This window comes from Alligator mississippiensis, chromosome 11 (assembly GCF_030867095.1).
Source record: "Alligator mississippiensis isolate rAllMis1 chromosome 11, rAllMis1, whole genome shotgun sequence".
NCBI lineage: Eukaryota > Metazoa > Chordata > Crocodylia > Alligatoridae > Alligator > Alligator mississippiensis.
Window position 1 is genome coordinate 41,733,254 of NC_081834.1, and position 16,838 is coordinate 41,750,091.

General features: G+C 45.0%; 1 protein-coding gene across 2 annotated transcripts in view; it reads left to right on the forward strand.

The window, feature by feature from the left end:
• EDC3 (enhancer of mRNA decapping 3) overlaps positions 1-16,555 on the forward strand; it is a 40,136-nt gene extending 23,581 nt beyond the window's left edge. For both annotated transcript variants that reach the window (XM_006273147.4, XM_059714886.1), the window contains exons 5-7: positions 8,535-8,688; positions 9,831-10,048; positions 12,012-16,555. In XM_006273147.4, coding sequence (XP_006273209.1) covers positions 8,535-8,688; positions 9,831-10,048; positions 12,012-12,346 — 707 coding nt within the window. In that variant the 3' untranslated portion in view covers positions 12,347-16,555. The remainder of the gene's footprint in view (positions 1-8,534; positions 8,689-9,830; positions 10,049-12,011) is intronic.
• Positions 16,556-16,838: the final 283 nt, after the last annotated feature.

Below are 16,838 nucleotides of genomic sequence, written 5' to 3' on the forward strand. Positions count from 1 at the left end.
GGGAGTCTCCTTTTAACCCTTTATACCTGATGAGATAAGAATTTCTAAATACTTTACAGGGATGTAGGTTGTAGCCGTGCTGGTCTAAGGACATAGGCAGACAAGGTCCTTTGGATAAATGTGAAATCTTTTATTAGACCACCTAAATAGCTGGAAAAATGTGTTCTTTGCAAGCGTTTGGGTACAAACACCCTTCTTCAGGCAGAGATGGTCACTCTCTTTGGGCAGAGACTTCCTCCTTTGTCTGAAGAAAGGGTGTTTGTACCTGAAAGTTTGCAACAAACAATTTTTTCCAACTATTTAGTTGGTCTGATAAAAAAGATTGTATTTACCCAAAGAGCCTTGTTTGCCTGAATACTTTACAGGAATGTATTGATATATTTGGATGTATTTGAATACTTTTACAGGCCTCTTACGAGTAAAGCATTGCTGTGGTCTAAGACTGTGCTTTTTCAAAATGGTGGTCTGCGGACCGGTGCCGGTCTGCGAACCACCAGTTGCCGGCCCGCAGCGAGTTGCCAGGAAAAAAAGAAATATATTTTCAGAAGCATAACATTGATATGTCATAGCACCACAGTTCGTACGTTCCAACACTCCAGGTGATGTCATGTCCTACAAGGTGAGGAAAGAGAGAGAAACAGCTGGTCGCACATTGGTGTAGTGCTGTTACATGCAGTTGCTGCCACCAGCTGAACCAGGCACTGGTCCCTGGCCCACTGGAAAAAAAATTGTCAGTCTGTCACATTAGATAGTTTGAGTAGCACTTGTCTAAGACATTGAATTAAGCCCTTTATGTACAAGGAAACTGGAAGCATGGAGGTTCAGAGTGGCTGCTGCCAGTCAGGGAGTATAGTGCATTACTCTGAAGGAGTTGCTGCTCTGTGCCCCTCTGTGTTGCATGTGATCACAGCCATTGGCATTCACCCCCAGCTTCTACAGGCAGCAAAGGGCATGTCTGTAAGGAACAGTTCAGGGGTAGTGCCATTCTGCTATTCCCACATCTACTAGCAGCAACTGACTAGAGAAATCGCCCCATCTTTTCAAATAAAAACAGCAAATGGTGGGCTTAATTCTTATCACCTGCAGAAAATGTTGCAGGTTCCTGTTGTAATTGAGTCTGCTTTGAGTGAAGCAGATACACATGTTGTGTCACTGCAAATTCCTAGGGGTGTGTGGATATCCTGATGCAGTGAGAACCACTCAAAGGCAGCAAGTCCTGTGCCAGGTCAGGGAAAGTGAAGAGAACATGATCAATAGTTTGGAAGCAGGAGAGGGAAGGAAGTTGGCATGTGTTGCAGAAGAGATCAAGAGCAGCTTGCACACAGTGCAGGGGGACTGTTATATGGGACTTAAACCAAAGTTTCTCCTGGCTGGTTGGTACAGATATGATGGGATTTTTACTTGCCCAGGGTCCTTGACCAATTCCTCCATTGCTGTGCACTCTGTGGCTTCTGAATGTGGCTCTTTATGCCACAGGCAGCTGCAGTGCATGAAGCATTTTGGTGGTTTGGCCTTTTTGTGCGCTTTGGCATTTTCGTCAGTTCGGGAGCTCTTGGCCATCAGAGACATTACCAGGGATCACTACATGGAAGTGGCTCATTGATCCCCTTGGACAGGAGCCTTGAGCCTAAACAAAGGTTAAGAACTGCTGCTCTAGAGGTGGTGGAACCTGTCACCAATTTTTTTTTTTTTTTTTTTTTTGTGCCAGTTAGACAAACGTTTGGGATGGTTTGACCCAGATTATGATATATAAGGCAAGGGGTTGGACTAGTTGACCTCTTTAAAGTCCCTTCTAGCCCTGCTTCTCTATGACTTAACTCGAGCATCCTAACAGAAGCCATATGCATCTCCACCCTTGTCAGCACCAGATCCTGGTGATGTGACATGGGCGGTAGCCTAGTGAGATAGTAGTAGGTGTGGTTATTGAAGATTTCCACCCTCCTCTCCTTGCTAGTTCTAGGTAGCCATCTTGGCCTGTTGGCTAGTCCTTCGACTGTGTATACCTCTGCACATGCTTTGTGATGTAGGCACTGATTTGAATGGGTAACTTGTTCATAGCTCTTGTGCCCAGGACAGAGCGTACTTTAGAAAGGAACTGTAGCCTCCTTCGGCAGTCGGATTGAAGCAGCACTGTGCGTGTCATGAAATTGTTCATTGCATCTGCCTTTTTTCATGGGTAGCTGTAAAACCAATATTAATATTAAGACCTAAGCCGACTTTATTGCATTGATTATTGAACAATAAAGCTTCCCCTATCCAACCCAAACATCATTAAGCTTGGCTGGAGTTCAGGTTTGTTGCAGGCTTGTTATTGTTTTTCAGGCTTACACGCTACCTCCCTGATTGCTTTGAGTTTATTTAACTCCCTCCACTTTTTTTTTTTTTTTTGATAAGCCAGTCTGACTGGTTGGACCTTGCGTGAGTGCTAAGAAGGGAAGTTTTCTTGGCACTTGACCATGCTCCAGTGAGAGAGCAATTAGGACAAAGCATAAAGCCGGTCTGAGCCTTGCTGCTTGCATGCTAAGATGCAGGGTAATAGTTTCCCTTATCTTTGTCAGCCCCCATCCCATATGCCCGTTAGGTAATCGGAGTTTCCAAAGCCAGACAAATGGCAACAGGCATGTGTTAAATCTCAGGACCTGGAGGTGGGTGGGTGTTGGATGTTTTCTTCTCAACCAGGGTTGCATTATACTAGAGTATGGGTAGTGTGAAATGCAGAGGTGGAGTTGAAGGCATCCGATTCATACAGACTCTGTAAAATATAAACAGCAATTGCCGGTTGGTCCTACTTGAAAAAATCTGCATTAAATAAAGGAGTCCTAAGCCCCATGTTGGGGGAGGTAGGGATGGGGTATGTGTGTAGTATTGTTGAGAGACCCTGCTCATAAGCTGCTCTGAATCCTACCTCGGGCTAGAAAAACAAGATCTGATGAATGAGCAAAGCTATGAATGGGAATGAGCTAGAGCTGAACCTTGCGTGACTTAGGAGGCAAAGGGTGTGTGAACACAGACAGGTGCGTGACTAGTGTGACTGGTTTAGGATTGTTAGTGACTTACTACTCTCAACGTTCAGCTCTTTCAAGCTGCTGCTATCAGCTGTTTTAAATTATGGCTGATAATGCACATGCTCGCATATGTAGAGCATGTAATAAAAGCATGATTAGGAAAGGTAGTTTTAATAAGCTGTTAACATGCAAGGTCAAGTGTTTGTGTTCAGCTGTTCCACGTCTCCATCAGTACTGGGCCAGGTTCATAGATTAGGGCTAGAAAGGACCCCAAATTCATCCAGTCCAGTGGCTCTCTCAACTTCTGTGATGCCTCCTTAAACTTTATTATTCAACACGGGATCACTGGGGTAAGTAGTAGTATAAAGGCAGTATTTTGTGTCACTACAGCCATACCACTATACTCTCCTAGGTTGTGGAAGAGGATGAGTTTTATATTTGTGCTTTTTTTTTTTTCTTCTAATTGTATTTCTCCTTTCCTTTTTTCTCTCTTCCCATTCTTATCTCCATAGAAGTTTGCCACATACCCCAAGAGGTACATGCATCCCAGCTTGAAAAACTGTGAGTTTGATCCTGTCTCTAGTTTGTGCTACAGCAGGGGTGGCCAGTCTGTGCCACAAGTCACATAGGCAGCCTCTGTGTTTGACACGTGGCAGATCGGAGGGGGGTAGGGAGCAGAAAGCAGAGCAGACTAGGCAGGTAGTGGGATGAGAGTGGTACTTGAGTCAGAAGCTGGGCTAAGTTTTGACACCTGACAAAAAGTTTGGCCCCCACTGTGCTACAGAATTACCCTAGAAGTGAGCCCAATAATGACTTGCATTTTTTTAAGGCACATCTTTCTGAAAGACCACCAGTCTTGTCTTGAACACATCAAGATAAAGAATCCCTCACTTCCTATAAGTTGTTTATAATGGTCCAAGACTAGGCATTCTTGACAATACGATACAAATAATTAATGTGAAACACTCGCACAACTGAAAGAAGAAAGTTTCAGTTTGTTTTTTGGTTCCTGTTACAATTTTATTGCTAAAGAGACCTTCAGCACCTGTTGTTTCTCCCTGTAGAAGGTAGTTGTATGCCATAGGCAAGTGTCTTTCTACTTCTCACTTAAACCAGTAGTTTTCAACTTTATTAGATTCAAGGCACCCCTTGGAAAATGCCAGTTCTTAGTCTTCACTTGTTTGGGTATGGAAAAAGACTAGAGCAGTTCTTCAGTTGCAACGGACTTAAAAAAATATAACCAGTCAGACTGTTTTTGACACGTTAGATTCCTGTTTGAAATCTCTGGGTTTATCTTGTGAATTGTGTAGGTGTTTGCTTGTCTAACGGTGCCTTAAAGGGATCTTGTAGCACTCGGGTTGAGAAACACAGTGGTAAACTATATATTCAGTGGTGCAGCAAGCACCTTCTTTTTTTTTCCCCATCCCCCAAACTTTGTGTGGCTCTTCTTTGCACCATTGTGTTTCTTCAGTATCAGCTTTAAAATGTGGCTGTCAGAACAACATGCAAGAGTCTAGCAGTGATCTTACCGATGCAATCTTTTGGGGTAGAATTGCCTTCTCCTTAACCTCCAGGTATACATCTAAGGAATACATGAACCTTTTAAACCAGGGCATCACACTGAGTTGTTTGTCCTCTAAGACCCCTAAATCCTCTCCAGAGTCACCATTTGTCCAGGAGGCCACCAAGGAAACCCACTGTGGATAGGGCCTGGGGTTAGGCCACAGGCCTAGAGGAAGCAAAAGCACCGAGTCAACCACCCCGAGTCAAGGGATGAGAAATACCTTCTTCCTAGCTCTATAAGCTTGCATTTGGCTTAGTTCAAACCATTTTATCTGAGTCAAGCAGTCCATATTGCCTTGTACAGCTGCCCCATTGTCACCGTTATTTTTCCACTCCTCCTGACCAAGTCCACAAGTCTTGGTCTCTGTGATTTAGGTGTTGGGAGCAGGGTGCATTAAAGCATTTAAGAAACATTTTAAGGCACCTCTTAGTTTCTGCTGATCTTCTGTAGAGTTAAGCTAAGACATTATCACCCATTTGAGTAATGCCTAATCTCTGTTGACATCAGTACAGTAGAACCGACCCTTAAATGTAGGCACAAGTAAGCAGAGAGATTTTTTGTTAGCTCAGGTGGTTCAAACCCTGGCTTGGCCTTCTCCCTACTTGAGTACTGGCTGTGGTAGTATATATCCACCAAGTGCTGAATGGAGGTTAGTTCTGAATTTGCATGTCAAATGTGTGCTGCTAATGTGAGAATGCAATAGTCCTGATCAGTCCTGACTCAGAAATATGACTTCATCATCACTGAACATACCTGATTCTATGGCATCCTTGAGGCAGGGCCCCTGCCTGGGATTGTCACGCATGTGCTGTAAAGAGGAATCAGTCTTCTTTTGAGTCATGTCATTTATTTATGTAAACTGTCTCTCCCGCTTCCTGTGTGTTTTACCTGCCAGGAGACCACACCATAAGAGCTAACAGCCTGCTCGGCAATAACACCCCAAGCCTTCACTCACTCGGAAGCTGCTGATTGTTCCCGAATGCCTCCAAACACTGCTCATTCGGTTCCAAGCAGTGAATTTTGAATTATCGAAACAGTCATGAGCCAAGAACTATTCCTCCCTGTAGTCGGACCTCTGGAGCTGTGATCAAAGATCACAAGCTGAACTGAACTGAGCTGTGCTGGTACTTGGATGAAAGACCTGTAGACCTGCTCTAGAGTCCAGGCCAGGCCCATATATGAACTTGGTGCTATTCAAGAATTCCTTTGGGAGAAGTTTAAACAGAAGCTTGGACTTTTTGGCTAAAGAGCTAGAAATAATTTGCAGGCAATTTGGGAATTAGCCTGTCTTGCTGTCTTTGTAACTTTCATGTCGCTACCTTCTGCCAGCCTCTTCTCCCCCTGCATTTCACACTGGGGTATAGTCTTATGTTTCCTGTCTCTTTGATCTTAATGCAGTGTGCTGTTTTTCAGCTGCTGTGTTACCCTACAAAGGAAACAGCCTTTCAGTCATTGGCCATTACTGATAGCAGAAGTTATAATGGCTTTTCTTTTTCTCTGGGTACTTTTGAGTCACAGCATCTATTTCTTGGTTTTCAGTGCAATTAAATTCCTAACCAGGTGGGCAGGCTTTCTAATGAGAGGGTTGTTTTGAATTGATAGTCCTCTTGGAAGCTGTTGATAGAAATCCCAAGAAGTCTTTCCCTTGGCAGGAGTTAACCCTAGCCAGAAAAACCCAGCCTCTATAGGATGATCCCCCAAGGCCATCAATCTGCCTTGCCAGTGGTTCACTGAGCTGCATTATTCCAAGCCCAGAAGTTGTATTGGCTGTCATAGCACCCCATATCTACTGGACAGTTGTCTAATGTGGCTCCTTGGAAGATGAAAATTTCTAATAAAACGTAGACATTTTAGGGTCCGTTTATTTTTCATTATTTGGCTGCACTGTATTTAGATTAGTGGTGACATGGCTAAAAAAACCCCAAAAAAGTGCCTTGAAGAGATTCCCAATTGCAGTTTTCTGCTTGCTAAGGTCTAAAGTTTCTCCTAAAATCTAAGCCTGCTTTGTGAATGGCATTAATTATTAATCCTGTTGGCTACAGAAGTGTGCAAGACAATGATACCCATGGGCACCATGGCGCCCCCCCCCCCAAGTTTATGCAGGTGCCTGTGTGCATTTTCACAATCAGTAAAAAATCATCATTTCAACAAACTTTTTTTTTTTTTTTTTTGTATCTAAATATTTTTGTAAGAAAAGGGAAGCTGCATTATGACAGTGTCACAAGAGCATTGCCTTTCTGACTGCATTGGTCTCTCTGATTAAGTAATATTATAAGTCTCTGTTTGAGGAGGGGGATGAAAGAAGAGGAGGTCGATATTCTAAGATGACTTCCTCTGGCACCCTCTGAGGTCTGCAGATGTAATAACTCAATGCCTCTTACCCAGATTTCAAGACTAAGATCTCTTTAGCAGGCTGACCACCTCTTAAGAGTTTTGAGGGTTTTAAGATGTAGTGATTCTAAGTCTCAAGACTACTTGCTTTATGTTTGGATTGTCTGAGTTATATCTATTGTGTATTGTGTGTGATCTTTGCTAGCAACGTTCATCTTTTAAGACTCTAAACAATTTGCTTTTGCATTCCCTCCATTGGAGGACTCATTTAGCTGAAAAGAAGCAGTCGAAAGATTAAACCTTTGACCCCTACATTTTTGTCAGGGGTCAACAAAGGGCCAGCAATTGTACCATGCACTGTATGATCAACAGACAGTCCGTGCCCCAAAAAGTTTGTAGTCCGAACAGGCAGATGGAGGATAAGGGTGCGGTATAACAAGTGGAGTGAATAACTTGATGGACTGCTGCCATGTTGGTTCCACAGCGTAGATCAAGGACTTCTGGAGTTTAGTGGTAATACATTTTCAGCCTAGAAAGCCACCATATCCTGCCAAGTTGGGATTAACCACAGGTAGAGAAGACTATTTGAGGCTTTTGGAGATGATGGGATCGGTGCTTTGGGATGGTCAGTAGCACATGAGCATGGGATATGAGAACATTGTTTTATTCCTGCAGGTGATGTGCTGCTGCAGAGATTTAATAGTTTGTGGTTGTAGGGGGTCTTCTCAAACTAATGAATAAGCTAGTCTGAAGAAAGAGAACTTTATTTGGATTCTTCTGAAGCCCTGTCATGGGAAACTTGCTGGCTTTAACATGCTGCTGTCACATCCAAAGCCATCTTTTCTGCTCATGTCTTCCACTTACAGCCACTGGCTGTTCCATCCTTGCAATTCCAGGGTGGTATCAGAACTGGCTGGTAGTTCTTGGAAACTCTCCAACTGCTCTTCAGCCGTGTAGGTAATGAAGGGGAGAAAATGTCGGTGTTTGTGGGAGTGGCAGCTTGGTACAGCTGGCTAGAGCAAATTTGCTGGGGAAGGTGGCTTCCTCACAGCGCAGTTCACAAAGGCTGCTCTGTTCAGACTTGCTTCTTCCCTTGGCAGAGATTTGTGGGTTGGTGAAGACAAGTGTTCACATAGGAGAACGTTGTTTCCGCTGCCGAGTTTCCAGGAGCAAGCTGCAGACAGTACTTTTTTTTTCTTTTTCTTTCTCCCGCCCCAGGTTCTGGACCATTGGTCCCAGTAATAGCCAAAGAACTCCCTTCCTTAGTGATTGTGCTTTGCTTCCCAGCTTTGTTCCTCTGGGCTCCTGAGGAACTTACAGCTGCAGAAAAACAGCTGCGCTCATGCCTCTTGCAGAGGTGGTTTCTATGGCAAAGGAAAATGCATGCAAAATGGACTCGGTTATTTAGTTCAGATGCAGATGACATCCTCTTGAAAGTTGCTGGAGCTTACTGGGATCACAGCTGCTTGATCCATCCTTCAGGGGTATGCAGCTGTTCTGCAGAGACCGCTGACCTCTTTACTACCACTGTCACTATTCATAGATGTGCTCCATGTTCTTAATGGATGGTGACCCTTTGGAAGCATCACTGATTGTGTTATTTCCTTCTTCTCTCTTCCTCCATTGAATTGTAGACTCTGGGCTGGTTGTTCCAAGCGTGTCATACGAATTGCACAAAAAGCTGCTTTCAGTTGCTGAGAAGCATGGGCTGACGCTGGAACGGAGGTTGGAGATGACAGGGGTCTGTGCCAGCCAGATGGCACTGAGTCTACTGGGAGGACCCAACAGGTAAGCAAGTTGCCTCAGAACTGGCTGTGAATCTTCCCCATTTGCAATCTGAACAGAGCTTTTGGACCATGGCTCACTTGCCAGATGAAGAACTAGTATGTCACAATTTTCCAACAGAAATCTCACTTTGTTGTCCTGTACTTGCAAGTCGCTCCTAATCCAAGTGGCCAGATGTGGCTGCATCTGCATGTTCATCCTCTATCATAGAAAGCTGTGCAAACCTTCCCCTGTGATTCATGCAGCATCCTGCACATGGCCATAAAAAAACTAGGCAGTAATCCAGGTTACTCCATGGGTAAAGCTTCCCTATGTCATTCTTGTTTATATCCCTCTGCTTGACATCTATTGGGTATCAGTGAGATTTGCTGTCACTAGTTGATTCCTGCATCCTGAGGTATGCCTACAAGGCATGAGTCAGTGAGATGTGCTTGGGCCTCAGTTCTCCTGGGACAAGCTGCTGTGGTGTATTGGGTTCCAGTCCATTGGACTTCTCTATTCTAGGCTTCCTTGAGTCTGAAGCTGTGGCAGTGTTTCTAACTTTTCCCTCTAGCATGCTTTCAAGGCATGGGGTTCCCTTTGTGTGTTATACAAGGACCAGTGCTGATCCCAGAATACTGTTATAGCTTAAGTACATTCTCCCCAAGTAGCAGCTGTGTGCCCACTCTTGAGTTGGCAGTTTACCTTTTCAGTTACACGAGATAAGGGTAACATGTAGCACATACAGCCTGTGTCTAGGGTTTTAAAAGATGATTGCTCTTTACTTGGCATCAGCAGTCCATGGATCAAAGAAGACATAATGAGCCCTCAGTGCATTTCTGTGCCTCATTTTCCTTAATGCTATGGAAGATTTTCCATGAGCTGGGATTGCAGTCCTCTTGGGTAGTTTCCTGCAGTTCATGGCTTGGAAGTCTCCACTGTGGAGACAAGTGGGGCAGTGCTCATCCAGTGCCGTTTAGTGATGACCAGGTTGAGGATGATGTGTCTGGCTTTGCAGAGTGGGCAGAACTCTGGATTGCTCACTTCCAGAGGGCTGAATACTTGGAAATCTGTGACACTCCACTGGCACGTGAAGTTCTAGCTGCTGTTTTCAGTCTTCTGCAGGGGACACTTTGGTTTTAATGATTTACCCTACTGTCTTGCAGACTGAATCCTAAAAATGTTCACCAGCGACCCACAGTAGCTTTGCTGTGCGGTCCCCATGTGAAGGGGGCCCAGGGAATCAGTTGTGGGCGACATCTTTCCAACCATGATGTTCACATCATCCTTTTCCTGCCCAACTTTGTCAAGATGCTGGAACCCATCACCAATGAGCTGAACCTCTTCAGCAAGACACAAGGCCAGCAGGTTTCCAGTGTCAAAGGTGAGCAATACAAGCCTATGAAGGCTGGGTGTGAGTTGGGGCTGGTGCTGGAATTAATTATTTGCATATAGGTGAAAAGTGCAGGCCCCAAAGACCTTTGTGGCCCTAGTAGTTCATGTAAGTTAATGTCCATCTGATGAATACAAAAGCCTAGTTTTGATGTTGTGCTGTATCCCCAATCCAGTGGCTCCACCTAGTGTCGGCAAGTTGCATTTCCTCCCTTTACACTGGTGGTTTTGTTTTGGAGCCTGTCTATACCAGGGGTTGGCAGCCTTTGAGCAATGGTGGGAGTTAATGCAGCTCTGTCTGAAGGTGGGCCACCCCTTACATGCCGGATGCTGATTTTTACTGCTACCTCCACTGCTGCTATCAGTCTGACAAACTAGATAAAATCTCCCTTTGGGCTCAGTCTAGCCCATGGGCTATAAGTTGCCAACCCTTGGTCTATACTACAGAGATGACTTTTTATGTAGCTGCATGGATACATATATCCCCAATACAAGTAGACCCTTACTAGATTCACGTAAATCTGTTGAACCTCTGAATCTCTCATCAGAGCATTGTCTGTCTTGTTGAATAACTGATAATCAAGTTAATGTACTTGACCTAACAAAAAGCAGCCGAAATGTACTTGGTGAACTAAACCCAAGGGTTGGCTAAGTGCAGATCTCTTGTTTTACTATGCTGGCTTTCAAACCTTCCTAAAGTTGCAGAACCTTTAACTCCACCTCTTTTGCCATGAAACCCCTACGGCTAGTCTGTGAGTGGACACAGAGCCAGGCCACCGAACCTGGCTGTGACAGTGCACCACCTCCTGGCCCGTTCCACCATTACTCCCATCCTCTTTGTGATCCTGCTGATGACCTATCCTGGAATCCCAGGGTTCTGCAGACCCAGCTTGAAAACCACTGCTCTAGTATGAACTGATACAGTGTAATTAATGTCTGAGGGTATCGACCTTTGTCTGGTAGGGGGCTAGATTGCATTTTTTCTGCAATGTACAGAGCCTTTTGTATTGAGGTAGTTCACAGTACTGCATTGTGCCAGGTGCTCTACCCATCCATGTTAAAGGGTTGGTCTTGCTCTTGAAGAGCTAATGTTCCAAGTATAAAATGAAACAACCGGCAGCTACACCAGACAAGGTAGGAGTGCATGGAAATGGATTCCCACTATGGGAATGTTCATCAGAATACTTGCTTTGCATAGATTCGTCCTCTTGTTAACGAATGCTTCCTGCCTGTCTTGCTTTTTGAGTGTATGGATTCCTTTGGGTAACAGCTTTTAAGGGACACCACCTACACGATGGTGATGGACCAGCTGAGCAAAAGCATGTGTTGGGTGACTCTACCAAAGTGTTGGCTTGTTTGTGAAATGTCTTTGCACTAAACTCTGGGAGCTGGTCAGATAAAGACAGTGTTAAAAAGCATCAATGCTTAAGCCTAACACTTATGGAAGTGTCCTCCTTATGTGGAGGGGGGATAAGTAATAGGACAGCACTCTGCTGACTGGGCCTTACTCAGCTGGGCTCTTTATCTTGGAACCAGGTGTCATTTGCAGCATCACTGAGTAATCGAAAGTTGCTGATAGAGCTGTTCTAGTAGATGACCTCTTCAGATGGCTTCCATGAATGGATACTCCTCCAGAAGCCTGGGATCCAAACTGATTCTCAGCCACAGCCTGAATTACCCTTTTGCCCACGGGCCCAAACTGCTGTGCACCAGTGTAGTGACCATGCACAATCCCTGGACTGAGGACAGATGGTGTGGGAGCACCTGTGCCAAACTACCAGTGTATCCTGAGCACTACAGCGGACCGTTTCTAGGTGGCTGCCTCTAGCTGGGTTGGAAGAACTCTTGGATTTTTAGGAAGGGAGGGAGGGATCTGGGCCTTACTCAGTAGATAGCTTTCAGGTCTTTCCTACTCTGATACTTGCTTTGCATTGAGATGTCTCTTTCCCTTTCAGATCTCCCTGATACCCCTGTTGACTTGGTGATAAACTGCCTGGATTGTCATGAAAATGCCTTTCTGAGAGATCAGCCATGGTACAAAGCAGCTGTGGACTGGGCTAACAAGAACCGAGCACCCGTCCTCAGTATAGACCCTCCCATATGTGAAATGGAGCAGGGCATCGATGCCAAGTGGTCTCTTGCCTTGGGCTTGCCCCTGCCTCTAGGTGAAAGGGCAGGCCGGGTGTACCTGTGTGACATCGGCATCCCACAAAAAGTCTTTCAGGAAGTGGGAATCAACTACCACTCACCCTTTGGCTGCAAATTTGTCATCCCCTTGCACTCAACCTAGAGCTGATCCCACAAGGCAGCTCAGAGAGAAGAGGTGGGGGTAGAACCCCTTCGAACAAGCTGTCTAATGGATCCTGACTACCAAACTCTTGACGCCTTAAGGATGTGAAGTTCTGGGGTGGGGGGAACAGACTTTTCTTTTTCCTTCCAGAAGAAACATATGTATTAAACACAAAGTGAAGGGAGCAAAATGTTCCTGCAAGATGCTTTCGCTCTCTCATGCCATTGTATGAAAGAACATGCAGGAAGCTGGTGTCTTTTTGGCTGGGGAAGGCAGCACTGGCTGTTTGGCACCTAGTCACCAGCCAAAGGTCTGTTGACGAGGGAGGAAGGTTTTGTTTGCTGATGCAAGTGGCTGTCAGCTAGTATGGAGAGTTACAAGATAATGAGAATGATCTGGGGTTCAGTTCATTAGGGAGAACCCTTTCTGCCCAGCTTGGGGCCCCCTTTGGGGAGCAGCATCCCATAATCATGTAGAAATGTCTGTTACTCTTTTTTCCTTTTATTTTGATTATTTTTTTCCTCCATGAAAACAATAGGAGCTAAGATTCTGCCTTCTAGAGCTACTGAGCCTGTAAAGATTGAGGCTCTGCCTTTTGAGAGTTGGTATAAAGAGTCCCAGGCTCTTCCCAGCACCTGTATTGGCTACTTGGCAATCCTGTGCCAGTACTTGCTTACTGCCCTCTGGCGTTTGTTTCTTGGGTGTTTGGTTTTTTGTTTGGATTCTTTTTTTGCTTGCTTTGTGAATGATGCCCATGTCTTGGGGAAGGAGATGTATTTACTATGTTGGCCCTTCTGCCAGAAAAAGCCTTTTGGAAAGGAACTTTTCCAAGGTGGATATTTCCCCCACCTCCAGCAGGGTGAGTAATCTCAGTGATTTGAGAGTGCCAGGGAATACCCAGTGTTTTGGCACGGGGGTTGTTTGGACATGTTACTGTGCCCAGTGCCCGTGTATGGTAGTGACACCAGCCTGCTCACTCCCCTCTTCCCCCTCCCAGCTAGCAAATGGCTTGTGAAGGACATCATTGTTCCATGTCCTTTGAGAGCAAAGTCCATGTGAAGGGGGGGTTATTCCCTTACATGTATGCTTAACACCAGGTTTTTAAAAGTATTTAGATACTTTGCTCCCATTGAAGATGGTATTTTTAAATACCTTTAAAAATCTGGCCTTCAGTTTAGGTTGGGATCTTACTTGGAATGGAAATTGTAAGGCATTTGCCTGCCCTGATGAGGCAGGCTGTAAAAGCAGAGTCAAATGCAGTGCATATAAATATGCAAACAGGGGAAGGCACTGCATCACATGCCCACACTGCTGGAGTGGGGGAAGGCTCCAGCTGATTCTTAGCAGGGACAGAGATTCCTCCCCATGTATCCTCACTATGGCTAGAACTGCCTAGCCATGTGGTCTCCTGGGCTTGTGTGAATGTAGTGTTAAATGTGCACTGTTTATACCAAGCAAGTGGCTTTGTTATGCTGTCTGCAGAGGTATTTACTGTGGTGCTCCTTGCACAGCCACTCTGGTCTCTACAGCTAGTGCATCTTGTTCTTGAGCAGGAAGGTGAGAGGTTTTCACCTGAAATCCTGTCCTGGGTCTGATCCTTTTTGGCATTTTCTAGCTGGTTTTGTGCTGCACTGATTTTTGGTTTGTTTGTTTGGGTTTTTTTCCCACTCCCCACCCCCTCACTCCCCTTCCCCTTTTTGTGCTGCCAGGAAAGTGTTTTGTGCTCACTACACTGCTGAGAGCATCCTGGGGCAGTGCCTAGAGCCAAAGGGATCTGACAAGCCTTTGGGCCGACTTATTCAGTCCATCCTGCTGGACCTCTTTCTAGTTTCTAAAGGTGCCAATCCTATCTCTGGCTAGCAAGGAGAAACATTTAAACCTGCCTGAGGTCTTTCAGAAAAAGCTTCACTCGGGCTTCCCACGTTTTCTATAAAGGAACAAGGCAGAGACGTGGAAGCAGGGTGAGGAGTAGCTCTTGTGGGGGTGGGGTGCTTTTTCAAGCACCGCAGCTACTCAGACTTCTCCCCTGCTGTTTAATTCTCCCCTGAGCATAGGCAGTGCTCAAAAGTTTGGCCTTTGATCTGTGGCTAGGCCTGCACTGGAAGCAGCCAGGTCCTGGCAACCAGGCTAGCTTCAGGCAGTGTTATTGTGGAGAATTCCAAGCTTTGTTTGGTGCCTTTCCCAGGGGAGCATGGTTTCCTCTGAAGCATAGGGCAGCTATTCTCTATGAAAGGAGGAAATGTCTTGCTAAGCTATTTGGGAACTGCACTTTTGAAGAGGAGCAGCTTTTTTAAAGCACCCTGTTTAACCACAAATTTTGTCTGGGTGCACGGGGTTTGCATTGTGATGCTTGGACAAGGCAGGCACTTGGATCCAACCCTGTCACTACTCGCACCGACTTAGGAAGCTGTCGCTGAACAAAGGCGGAGTACATTGAATGGACCGAGCAAGGTGAAATTTGAAGGGGTTGGGAAGAGGCTTCCTGTATCAAAGGGAAGTAGGCTTTGTTTCCTTGAGCAGTGCTCAGCATAACCTGCAAATGGGGAAAGTACACGGCAAAGTAATGTGTCTAGCACTGCTGACCTGTACCCCTGGAAAAATAATCACTGGTTTCTTCATAATATACAGTATGCCAATGTTGGGCAAGGGCATTGGGAGGCATCCCTGCTCTTCCCAAATCTACTCTTGCAGTAATTACTGTCCTTGCAGGACTCTGCTCTGTAAGGCTTCAGTTAAAGGACCTCCCATGTCCCATGGCATGGAACGCACTGTATCTACCTCAGGAGAATAAGGGCTATGACCAGCTGGTTTTGGGACCCATGGTTCCAGCAAGTTTTATCTCAAACCTGAGCTGGAACCGTGGACACCGGCTTATGCGTCATGGCCTTTTAGTGCTAACAGTGAGACTATCAATGACCAAGTTCTTCAGTAATAATCTGACTGGGTGTTTCTTTTTGCATCCTATTTTTTATTTGCTTCCTCCTCTAAAACAAGCACCACAGAGCAAGGCCCAGAGCACCTGCCTAATTGCATTTGAGGCTGGTGAGACCGTCATGACTAGCAGCAGCACAGTGATGGGTTGTACCATTTAAAAAGTACAAGTCAAGGCTTTCCTCTGCCTTCCCTTGGCATTAAAATGCTGCAGCAGCAAAGCCCTTTTTCAAAGGGGCAGAGGATGAAAAGACTGAATAAATGAGATGAAAAATTTTCAAACAGCCAATGATGGCAGTAGCATTGCCTTAATTCTGCTACATCACTCTTCTTTCCAAGTATCTTTCACTGAACCAGTCCGGAGTTGGTTATACAACTAACTAGTATTCTGGACAATTTGAACGGGCTCTAACTCTATAGTGTTGAAGCTCTTGGCCACTGCCACACACTTATACTGGCTAAGATCCCTTTTTTTGCCATGGTGTGGTTCTGGGAATTATTTGAAGTTTGTTAAAACTGGTTAGTGTTAACACAAAAGGAGATCTTGAACATCTGCTGCAGTAGTAAGGGAAAGGATCCCTTCTAAGGAATGATCAGTGTGAGCACTGTTTGACTAGCTCACTGCTCCTCTGCACCAGAACTACAGCACTTTGATGTAAGGCTTTTGCAGTCTTAATTAAAGCTTTATAATTCATTCACACCAAGAGTAGATTGTATTCATCTTTCCTCTGAGAGGTTTGATTATTGACAGAGGAACTAAGGCACTGGTCTCTTCCTGCTGCAGCTTATTGCAGACGTACATTATGTCTTGCAAGCTGAAGGAGGTGTATGTTGCTGTTGCATCTACTATATCCAGTGGGAAGGGTGCATCCTCCCCTCCCACTTGTCAGCAATCTTTACTAATAAAGCCTACAGTTTATTTTGGTGAAGGATGTTAATTAGGTTTTTGTATTGCCATGACTAGGTTTTTACCACCCTCACAAGGGCAGTGGCAGCCACCGGCTCACTTCTGGAAAGCAGAGGGGCAGCTGTTACTGAGTTCAGTTCTGCATCACTCTTCCTTGAAGCTTGTTATGAAACAATGTGATTAGTATTCTTTTCTCAAAAGCAATGGAGGAACTTGTGTTTCTTGTCACTGACTGAGTAAAGGTAAATGCACAACTGTAATCAGTCAATGTCATTCATGGAAAACTGTTTTGTAATGACTGTAATTCATGCAGCTATTGGGGAAACACCAGCCCTGAAATAAAGCGCAACTGTTCATGTGTGTTAAGGTAACTTGTATATGTTGAAGCAGTGTCTCTGGTAAATGGTGGGCTTTTACACCCTTTGTATACTCCTCAAGTACTAAACAGGGAACAGGGTTAGAAAAATCATAATGTAGTAGACATGGTCCTTCTCTGCTACTCACTTAGACTTCAAAATTAGCATCAGTTTACACAGCTCTTTTCTGGAGCTTGTTATCCACTCAATAGAAAAAAGACTGACTTTGCACTGTCTCAAACTTCTTCCAAAAAAAATAATAAATTACAAGGTTACCTTGAACCAGCAAAATTAGTTC